Source organism: Homarus americanus, unplaced genomic scaffold (genome assembly GCF_018991925.1).
Source record: "Homarus americanus isolate GMGI-L3 unplaced genomic scaffold, GMGI_Hamer_2.0 scaffold25827, whole genome shotgun sequence".
Taxonomy (NCBI): Eukaryota; Metazoa; Arthropoda; class Malacostraca; order Decapoda; family Nephropidae; genus Homarus; species Homarus americanus.
This window is the reverse complement of record NW_024738300.1, coordinates 9,966,235-9,978,345: the sequence shown is the minus strand read 5'-3', so window position 1 is coordinate 9,978,345 and position 12,111 is coordinate 9,966,235. Positions and strand designations below refer to the sequence as shown.

General features: G+C 37.2%; 2 protein-coding genes across 2 annotated transcripts; one reads left to right on the top strand and one right to left on the bottom strand.

The window, feature by feature from the left end:
- Nucleotides 1–381: 381 nt before the first annotated feature.
- On the bottom strand, nucleotides 382–3,262 carry LOC121873975 (uncharacterized protein DDB_G0290587-like; the record flags this gene model as incomplete). Its single annotated transcript, XM_042377855.1, has 3 exons — nucleotides 382–483; nucleotides 709–869; nucleotides 2,407–3,262. Coding segments are annotated over 3 exons (1,104 nt in total), but the record flags the coding sequence as incomplete, so codon positions are not given.
- A 1,299-nt stretch (nucleotides 3,263–4,561) lies between these two features.
- LOC121873840 (Y+L amino acid transporter 2-like) lies at nucleotides 4,562–11,702 on the top strand. Its single transcript, XM_042377594.1, has 6 exons — nucleotides 4,562–4,695; nucleotides 5,240–5,411; nucleotides 5,876–6,035; nucleotides 6,803–6,892; nucleotides 9,856–9,920; nucleotides 11,244–11,702. Exons 1-5 carry the CDS (start codon nucleotides 4,664–4,666, stop codon nucleotides 9,876–9,878), a joined length of 477 nt encoding a protein of 158 aa, XP_042233528.1. The 5' UTR covers nucleotides 4,562–4,663; the 3' UTR covers nucleotides 9,879–9,920; nucleotides 11,244–11,702.
- Nucleotides 11,703–12,111: the final 409 nt, after the last annotated feature.

The window sequence follows — 12,111 nt, the reverse complement described above, 5'->3', positions numbered from 1 at the left end:
CACATTCACAGTTTCTGCATTCGTGGTTTTTTTTCAAGAACCTGACCTCCGCAAATATTGAGGGTCTACTGTACTGGTTCCAAGCCTTTTGTACAGTGAAAGTGAGAATATTTAACTCCCAAAGATGTAAAAAAAAACAAAGTGATTGTGAGGTGAATGAGACTGAGAATAATGTTAAGAGCATTTGGTAAGACTTCAAACAGAAGTGACAAAGAAACATAATTCAAGTATCAAACATAAGTACTGTACTGTAGTGTACTGTACTGCCAAAGGGAACATGATACTGAGCATATACAGTATACTAGGAGCATTTTCCCTAAACAATGTTGCCTGTTCATCATTGGTTTCCTATTAGAACCTACACTTCATTCAAATAAATGAGCCGAGAAGACGTAACTACTTACCAAGGCGTAAAATTTTATTTTCCATTTCATAACATTCAGATTGTAATCGCTGATTCTCCCGTTGTACTTCCTCGATTCTCTGAAATATAAATTAAGTGTAAAATGCATATACAGTATATAAAATGATTATACTGTGCCATTAAAAGTTTGTTTTGTTATAATTTTTTTAAGAAAAATCCTATTTTTCGCTTTACTGCAAGGTATTAACAGTTCCTGTTCTACCCAGGATAAACATCCAAACATCAGATTTATGTTACATGATATACTATTCAAAAAAAACTAATTATCAGTGCAAAGTTCTTACCATAGTGTTAGTGTCAGCGTTATGCTTGCGTTGCTGCTCTCGTTCATTTAATTCACGCATCATCATATCCACCTCTGTCTCTAATCTGCCTTTCTCCTCTATTTGTTTTGCTAGTTCAGCCTCAAGCTTTTGCTTGCGTACAATCTGCTCTTGTACCAGTGCTGTTGAATTGAATATACAGAGGATCTTAAAATTAGTTTCTCAAAAGCACTATACTGTACATCATGTTATGCCTCATTTTACTTCAGTCTTTTTTAACAAAGGTATAAATAAAGTGCGGTACAGTACAGTACTAAGATATTAAAATCAATACTACATTATTGTATTGTACAGTGTTTCAGTTATATATAACAATTACAGTTCTGCATGAAGGACTTGAACTCGGTTTGCTATTAAGTATCAAGATATAGTGTACAGTATAACATTAAAATTACTACCAAATTAAAAGCTGAACTTAAGTAGTTAACAGGCATTTCTATAACTATATGACCATTTCAAATAAAGTTCTAAACTGGTTCCTCCACTCGTTTACTGGAGACATAAAAAGTGGGATTAGACAGTAATCAAACATCACTGAAGGATTTCCATGAATCTTATGAAAATACCTCTGGTCTATGAGCATCATGCAAGATCCAGGTCAGCCATGGCACACACTAAATTATCAATATTACTGAACTGGGAAAAAGCCATATCAGGAGAGAAAACAAAATGTTTTGTATTAATGTAAAATCAATAAAAATTCCCAACACAGCCAAACACAATATTGCTCATATTTTTTGTTATAAACATCTAACAGCAAGCTAACCATTCTACTTTGCACAAAAGGTGGATCCTTGTGAAAAAAAAAGAAGATATATATATATATAAATATATATAAAGTTAGTAGCCATATATCTAGAATTACAGGATAATCAATCTATGGGCAACCTCCTGACACAGGGCAGCAGAGAAAGCCCCAGGGCACATTAAACAGGTTGTGGGGCCGTGTAAGTGGGTATCAGGCAGCACACTGAGGGGTGTACGGGGGACACACAGCAGTAGTGCATGCTGCTATACCTTGCATGTGGTCTGAATCAGGCCTGGCAGGTGGCACTGCCCATATGGGATCTCCTGCAGAGTAACCCAGGCTAGTCTCAGTGCTTGGGGGGTAGTGGAGGGGGTGCAAGGACACTGGAGGCCCCACACACTCTGGTAGTGAAGATTTGCGCTGTCTTGATTCAGGGGGCACAGAATCAGACATGTACCAGGATTGTGGGCGCCGTGATTGCCCTTGTACCCCCTCCTGCCCTACCACATCCCCCGTTGTGGGGAATGCAGCTCCCGTGGGAGTGGAACCACCATTTGCACTTGAGCTGTACTGGATGTGGAACGCTGTGTTGGCCTGGGAATTTTTATTGTCAAGGTTTGTGCGCATGGCAGAGATTGTGCCACCAGTGGGACCTATGGAAATCTGGAGGGAGGAACGTGAGCCATGGCGATGGTCAAGGGAAGAGGTGGAGTAGGTGAGGGAGGAGCCACTACTGCGAATTTGGATAGGTGGTTGAGGCTCACTGGATGGCTGTCTTAATTGAAGGTTTACTGATGTGTATGATCGACCACACACTGAAACTGTGCCATCACTTGAAGGAGGTCCAGGGGCATGATGTGCCCCATGGGGAGGGACAGGGGTAAGGTATAAGGATGAGATATGCCTCGGACCTGGTGGAGGTCGACTGCTACTGCTGCCATTGATGTTGTTGGGGTTTATACAGTTGCTCGTAGTGGTGGTGATCGTTGTAGTAGTTGTTGCTGTTGGAGATGGAGAATTTATGATATTGTTTAATGGGGGAGTTGGGGAATGATGTGGACTGTCATTCAATCTTTCAAACTGTTGTTCAAATTCTTGCATATTAAATGGAAGTCCTCTTCTTCCTTCATAATGTGTTTCTGCACTTTTACGACGTTCTGGGGGGCCTTTGTTTTCATAACCGATAAATGGGTCATATGAATTGGGTACAACTGGGGCTGAGTTAGGTAGAACTGGTGTGCTGGATCGAGACTTGGAAGCTTCATGGGAGCAATATGGAGTATCTTGTCTACTACAGCTCCCTTGTAACTGTCTTGTGGGTGGTTGTACACCAGCTGCACGAAATCCATTGGAGACAGAAGGGTGCCACCCGTAACCTACTGGATTATTGATTGGAGGTTGATAAAATACAGGGCTGGTAGTTAAAGCAGTAGTGGTGGGAGATGTATAAACTGGCCCAGGGCCATAACTGTATACTAGGTAGCCACTGGACTGCAATGGCCCAAACACATGATGTGTTGCAGTGGAGTGGTGCGACATCTGAGTTGTGGGAGTGGTTGTGGTAGTAAGAACAGGTGTGGTAGGCGTGGACGGTATGCCTGTTCTGATAGGTGAGGTAACTCGTGACATTGAGGGCGATGATAGTCCGCTGCCGGAGCGACCCCAAGGACCATAGTAACCACCATGGTGGATTTGGGTCTTCTGAGATAACTCCTCCTCACAACGTTCACGGTCAAGTCCATACTGAAAGCAAAAATACGCCTTAATTTAAGATCTACATGAATGTAGGGGACAATATGGAGTTCTTAGTACAGTTATTTGGTTTCAATTGATATAAAACATGATGAGCATTGTAATAATTATCTAATTCCTAAAAAGATTTATACTGTAGCACCACAAGCATTAAAAAGATATACCTGTAATAATACAATATTTCATAGCTATGTAGTCCACCTATAATATTATTATTGTTATTATAAACTGAAACAAGGAGTTACATCTCATTCACAACTAAAACAAAAATCTAACTTGCCAAAATACTATAGTTAGTTATTTGCCACTGATCTCCCATGCTTTACAGCTTATAGGGTGAGTTCCAAGTTTGTGATACCGTCATACCACTGGTCAATATAATGTAATGTACACTGAATAATGTACTGTATTTATGGGTTAGCGTTCAGACTGGACTGCATGTTGACTTGAATAAAAATTTTCATATACTTGTATCAGAAAGCCACAGATAAATGTTGTAGTACAGTATATAACCTGCCTTCTGCTACATCAAGTAACATCTGAGAAAAAGAAGAGCTAAATACTGTATAGCCTTCATCTAGAACCTTACTAAATAAATTCTTTATGTAAAGATTTAACATGAAATATAAAGCACTACAGTACATCATACACAATACAGTACTGTATCTCCATCACTAGATCCTGTGTGCTTGCAAGTGTGTGGCTAGAATCTAGTTTATGTATATAAGAGTTTTTGATAAAATATTGGTACCCTTTACAGTATATATATATATATATATATATATATATATATATATATATATATATATATATATATATATATATATATATATATATATATATATATATATATATATATATATATATATATTTCCTGAGTTGTACTAATATATTCCAAGACCATATCCATGCCAATTTATATTAAATTCCAAGTTATCGAGGGTTTACTGTATAATTTTGCTCTTTAAATTTTGAGAAAATTGCTGCATAATTGATATCAAAGTGTACTGTATTGTTAATCAAGGTTTGTATGTTCGTTTGACACTGCCACAATAGTGTATAGTTGAAAGGTAATGCACAATGTAGTATCATTCATTTGTAAATATTTTAAATTTTGAAAATGTTTGCAAAAAGAAATTAATTAAAAATGCATATCCCTTTGGATTTGTAAATAAACTTTCTTGTAAATGGTAATTTTCTTTTTGAGTGGAGTTGTTTGAAGAAAGTTTTTGTAAAGAGTGGAGCTTGATGTTATGTTTAAGAAGCTATTTATGGCACTGGTAAGTAATGTTGCTAAGTCTTTTAGTCTCATTTGTGTTCGAGGTTTGCAGAAATGAGCTTTACTGTAGCCTGAGCTGGCTTCTGGCCTCTGCCTTCTGTCTTGTTTTGAAGTTGTGTACTTATAACTGTTATTTTATGGGTCTGCAAATACTGGTAATATATTTCTGGTAAGTTGTCAAGTATACTGTCTCAGCCCCTGTATGGCTTATGTGATATACTGTAGATCACAGTAGTACCAGTGCATGGCTGCTCTGTTTCCTGGATGCACTTTTTTAATTCTGAGAGAAGCTGGAATGCCAGATTTTTCAAAAGCATGCATTATTATTCCTTCTTACTCTTAGACAGTGAGTAGTTATTTTGCATGTCGTTCTTATTGCTAAGGAAAGTGTTGTGCAAGTTATTTTCTTATTCTTCGCTGTTCTTCTGTCATTTTTATCATCTTCATGTGTTAATTAATACGTAATACATAATTACCATCATCACAAAGCAAATACTGTATCAAGCTTTTTTATTGAAGTATTTATTAGCAACATACTGTACAGTATTACACATGTCATTTTCATTTGAGAAAAGCATATACAGTACCTGTACAGTACTTCATATTAACTAGATGAAGTTATTTTTAAGTTATCAGTCAAAGATGGCAACACTGAAAATGCATCAATATTTTACCACTTAGAAAATATCCTAACTCATCAACACCTTTCCTAGGCTCTTCTATGCTGGTGCAATGGAAGGTCAGATGCCCGAGATTTTGACAATGATCCAAATCAAGCGTATGACACCCACCCCTGCAGTGCTGTTCATGGCCTTCCTCAGTCTTATCTACCTCATCTCAAGTAACATCTTTGCCCTCATCTCTTATGTTGGTTTTGCTACCTGGGTAAGTGAATGTTTATAATGTGTTAATGTAATGTACCTTCACTTATAGGGAATATATTTACTCTTATGTTGATAGGGTTTTTGAATTGATGAAAGCCTAAACCACCATGGTATGTAAGTTACATGAAACACAATAGAATAAATTTGCCATTCTAACTTTGCAACAGCAAAGTTTGTTAATGTTTACATGTAATGCTATGGTCAGAGTCCTATCACGTATGCAAAAGGGGGGCCCATATTAGGAAGGTTTTGGGTTATTTTTCACCCAGTTCTTCAAGACTGGATGAGTGCTCAGAAAGGACCCAAATGACCAGTTTTCATAAGTCTAATTTGGCTTTAAAACTTTGACTTCGAGAATGTAAATGAAACCATCAAGTTGGTAATCCATAGATCTCTGACAGGTATTAACACAGTAACTCATTATTTTTTAAGTCTTCTGTATATTCCAATGATATATTTTTCCAGATATCAATCGGCCTTGCTGTCCTGTGTGTACCGTGGCTGCGCTGGACAGCACCTGATTTGGAAAGGCCAATCAAAGTGAATCTTGTCTGGCCAATCCTGTATATCATCGCTACTATAATCATCACCATTGTTCCCATGATTGCAGCGCCCATTGAAACTGGTAATGCATGAAAATCTTTTTATACGGTATATTGTACTGTACCAGGAGTTTATTTACTCATGTAGTAAAACCAGAGTTGATATTCAATTTATTAATATATGTCCAAGTTGTAAGATCATACATAGTAGTGTATTTTTATGCCTGTATACACAAGAGAACTTAGAGAGAGGATTAATTTGTGGTACATAGCAAGTAATAAAATACTGGACCTGTTAAAACATAAAAGAGGATGATAAGGAAGATTTTGATAGATGAGAACTTTGAAACGAAATAAAATTAAAAAGCTTGTTTGAACAAAATGTTTACATTGGAATTACATTATTGCCAAGAAAGACAATCACAGATCATGGTGGATTAGAGGGGTTTGACCTGTACCAAATTATTGCATCAGATTTAATTTTTCCCATATTAAAGGTGCTCAGTGTGCAAGCATTCCTGTATTTTGTGAATAGATGCAATATTTAGACAAGAATGCCACTTACAGGTACAACAGTCTTTACATTACTTCAATTAGAATAATAGTTAGACAGGAATGCCAATCATTGTCATATTAACATAAAGGAATGCCAGTCAGCCCAAAAAATAATCAGGAATATGTGTCACTGCAATATTTATATGAACAGAAGCCAGTCTGCACAACATTTACATAGGAATGTCAGTAACTAGAATGCTAAACAAGAATACTAATTACTGCAACAGTTAGTTAGAGGAGTGTTGTAATATATGTAATGAAGATCCTGGAAATAATGGAGATTCAACCTCTTCAGGTATTGGTGTGGGAATTATCTCTACTGGTGTCCCGGTTTACCTCATCTTCGTCAAAATGCGGAAACCAGCTTTTATCACGACGAGACTAAGTAAGTACTGTACTGTACACGTAGGTTATGTGTCTTACCGGTGTGTACTTATGGGATGAGTTTGTGTTATTTTATTGCAAGTAAGACATGTGACCAATTTTGTAATTTTAGAATATTATTTTCTCATGTCTAATAGACAAATGCCATTAGGACATTATGGCAAACATTTACAGACCATGTTTTATGAGTGGAGTTATTGTTTTGTATTATGATAACAATGTTGTGTGAGTTTCATGTATCTTTGAAGTATAATGGCCATAGGTTTCCGTTTGTTTAGAAGACATCAAATATTTAAGAATCACTTAGTTTTACATTTGTTATGCAAAGATTTTATTAGTAAAGTGGAGTTAGTAATGTGAGTGACCTCTGTTACCTGTGGCAGCACTTCCATGGATTAAGTAAAAGATGCCATTTCTTCCATTGATTTATTATTATTATTTTTAATGCAGCCCCTTTTCTTGTCATTTACCCAGTTTCACTGTACAGTATTTTTATTAAAGTTACATAGTACTTTTCCCATTTCACTGGCATCATTTTTCCTGTATGTTCTTGCTGTCCACATTTATTGTGACTATAAAGTAACTTCAATCACGTTTTTCCTGGTGAATGCAAGTTATCATTAACAACTAATATATTATACAAAATTCATTTAATAATTTCTTCGCATTTCTGATGGATCTTGAGCACATAGTGGTGTGAAGACAGTCAGTAGTGTTAAAGTTTTCTTGAAAATATTACATAAATTTCCATAAATGTGGAAAAAAAAGGCATACAAGATATAGGTACACTTTTTATTTGGTATGTGAATTGTCTTAGTTAATTAGTATTTTAACTTACGTTACACTTTTGATTTCAAAGAATACTGAATATTGTGAAAAACAGCAATACTCTGCCTGAAAAAAGAAATATCATTTTTTAACAAGAACTATTTTATTTTTATTTTTTCATAATCTCGTCTCATCAGCATCCAATAAGTCATTATACATTTTTCATAAAGCCAGTAACTCTATACAATATATATATATATATATATATATATATATATATATATATATATATATATATATATATATATATATATATATATATATATATATATATATATATATATATATATATATATATATAATTTCTTTTTTTCTTCTTTTTTTCCATCAGAATCCTTGATAATCATTGAGCATGAACAGCATTTTTCAAGTCAATAGCTTCATTGTTCAGAACCTGTTAGGTAAGCCGTTCAGTACGTATTTTTATATTATGGTTCATATTTGCATGAATTATGGAATAGGGATAAATAAGAAGTAGAAAAGGGTGCTGAATAATAGAAGATATTACTATATTATTTCCATGCTACTGGGACCATTGTTTACATGTTGGACGAAGTCTAGGCAGAAGTGACTGAGTAGCTCATATGTCATGTGTATAAAAAAGTCAATATAAGAACTTTTAAGTAAACTGTTCCTATTGTCTAAATCTGTTCAAGTGAGGGAGGAGGATTGAGTGGTTCACTAAGGTCAAAGTTACTATGTTCATGAAATGTACTTTTTGTCCCCTGCTGCTTTGCAAAATATGAGACTAGATTTTAGTTATCCATCCCTCCATCTGTTATCAAAATTTAATAACTCTAAAGTATGCACAGTACAGTATTTTATTTTGAAACTTTACCAAAGTATGCATTAGCAAAGCCTTTATTTTTTATATGCCAATTTTTCAGGGGCATAACCAGAGATCAGGATGAAGATCAGACATATAAACAAACTTTGTGATTGCTCTGAAACTTTCGACAGTATAGCATGTTTCTCCATGATCTTAGGCAGTCAGTGGTGTGAAGAAGTCAGGAGTAAAGTAATATTGGGAAAAGGTGATCTCCCTCTGAAAATCTTGTAATGAGTCAACAATTGTAAAAACATTGTTGATCTTTAAAGTTGACACTGTCTGGTAGTGGAGTATATTGTGTTGATATTTCAAGATAACTCCCATATTAGTTAAAGAGTTGCAGAAGGATATAAGTTTATTTTATATTGAAGATGAACTTTCCCTTATTAGTTAGACCTCAATTGGGACAGTGCATGATACTTTGTCTTTTGGTGATGCAAGTTGCACCAGTGTGTCATGGGGATATTTTCATTGGTTAAGAAGTTGTGGAGTAAATACAGACAGATTTCTGTACTATCTAGGGTACTGCTGTAACCTTGAAGGTTGGTCCATGACGTATTGCCTGGCAGTTGCTGCATTGTGTTAATGTACCTTGATATCCTTTTTGGTTCATAGGTTTCAGGGTGGACATGAACACTTCATTAATATGCCTTATTTCATCCTTGAAGATACTGACCAAATATTATTTGACAAATTTCATACCACTTATGCATAATGTGGTAAAGCTTCATTGAGATGCAGTATTTCATAGTTTTAAAGTTATGATCCTGGAGGGAGGGATGGAGGGACAAATCGCCTACCGGGTAATTCTGCAGTGGTGGTGAACAAATCTGTTTCTGTTTAATTAAATAAAACTGTTATACAAAGTAGGTTTACAGTAAAGTGGGGCCATTTGTTTTTAGGATACTTTTATAATTTTCCTGGTAGGGGTGGTGACATGCCAGTATCATTTTGGTCTCTACATTTGCTTTTTTTTTTAGTTTATTTCATCTATTTATCATATTTCGGCTCAAAAACAGGCTGTACTGTACGAGAAATGGCAACTGTATATGAGAATCACATTGGAGACACCCTTAATGAGGTTGAAGAGCTAACTTGTGAGGTGGATTTGGGAGTGGTTGAGTTCAGTTACTGTATTTTCTTTTTTGACTAATAGTTTGATCAGGTGTCGTCTTGATGTTCTGATAAAAAAAAAGGTACAGTATTACCCCGCCTAACGCGGTTTCACTTAACAAATTTCATGTTTCATCTTGAAAAAAACTCAGCTATGTCAATACATTAATATATTAACTCTCTATTTATTTCAGACCCCAGACTCCCAGAGAGTTGAGATAAACCTCCTGCCAGAACCACAACTGCAGCTTGTCCTACAGTAGGTACCACCACTTCACCACCACCACCACCACTTCACCTCACCACCACCACCACCATCATCATCACCACCACCACCACCACCACCACATCTCACCACCACCACCATCTCACCACCTCAATCTCACCACCACCATCTCACCACCACCACCATCTCACCACCACCACCATCTCACCACCACCATCATCACCACCACCACCATCTCACCACCACCATCATCATCACCACCACCACCACCACCACTTCACCTCACCACCACCACCACCACCACCACCACCACCACTTCACCTCACCACCACCACCACCACCACCATCTCACCACCACCACCATCTCACCACCACCACCATCTCACCACCACCATCATCAACATCACCACCACCACCATCTCACCACCACCACCATCTCACCACCACCATATCACCACCACCCCACCACCCCCACCACCATCTCACCACCACCATATCACCACCACCATCTCACCACCACCATATCACCACCACCATCTCACCACCACCACCATCTCACCACCACCACCATCCACCACCACCATCTCACCACCACCACACCATCTCACCACCACCTCACTATGTCAATCATATATTAACTCCATGTATTTATTTCAGATTCCAGCTCACCACCACCATATCACCACCACCTCACCACCACCTCACCATACCTATCAATCAAATATATTAACTCTGTATTTATTTCAGATTCCAGCTCACCACCACCACCACCACCTCACCTCACCACCACTTCACCTCACCACCACCACCACCACCATATCACCACCACCTCACCATCACACCACCACCTCACTAGGTTGGGTTAGGTTAGGTATGTCAATAATATATTAACTCTGTATTTATTTCAGATTCCAGCTCACCACCACCACCATCTCACCACCACCATCATCTCACCACCACCTCACTATATCAATAATATATTAACTCTGTATTTATTTCAGATTCCAGCTCACCACCACCATCTCACCACCACCAGCTCACCACCACCATCATCTCACCACCACCTCACTATATCAATAATATATTAACTCTGTATTTATTTCAGATTCCAGCTCACCACCACCACCTCACCACCACCATTTTCACCACCACCACCATCTCACCACCACCATATCACCACCACCACCACCATCACCTCACCACCACCTCACTATATCAATAATATATTAACTGTATTTATTTCAGATTCCAGCTCACCACCACCACCATCTCACCACCACCATATCACCACCACCACCACCATCACCTCACCACCACCTCACTATATCAATAATATATTAACTGTATTTATTTCAGATTCCAGCTCACCACCACCACCTGATTAGGCTGGCAAGGGATTTATATGCCAAAGGCCAAGCCTTTACATAAATTAAATTCTACAGTATAGTGCCGTATTAATACTCTATTATGCAAGGGTTCTACACTAAAATTACATTTTTCAGTAAAAAAATTACAACCTTAAATGGAATTGATGACGAGGTAGTGAAATGGATCAGTCCACATAGGCCACAAACAAACCAGTCCTAGTAGGTCCCAAATTAACTAGTCCTAGTGGGTCCCAGTCCTAATAGTGTATACTGTAGGTCGGTCAGGATGGGGTGTATTAGGACTCATCATATGACCTAAAACCTTAGAATTTATGGTAAGGAATTGTCTTGTACATTTTTCTCAGTTATATCCCCAACAGTTTTAGTTAACAGACTTTATCTTGTCAAAATTATTAAGATAATGTCTTGGAATGTTAATGGTCTACGAAATAGAGTGACAGATGTACAGTACATTACTTTACCCTTAAAAAATAATATTGACTAATTACCCTTCAAGAGACTGGGGACAGGAAAGGTGACCTGCTTAAACTGTCTGGATATAAGGGATTTCATCTCTATTCGGGTGAAGGTATAAGAGGGGTCTCAACATACATAAAGAATTCCATACCAGCAGAACTTGTTGGAAGCCCGAGTAGAGTACAAGGAATAGAAAGTGTCTGTATGAAGTTATATTTGAAGGAAGGAGAATTGAACATAGGAAATTTTTATATTTCTGGAGGCTGTTTTGACCTCAACTTCTTACCAGATTGCATGTTTTTGGACTCAACTTTGGCTGTAGGAGATTTTAATGCTCGACATCCAAGTTTCGAAACAATGGGGAGAATTAACAGTAATGG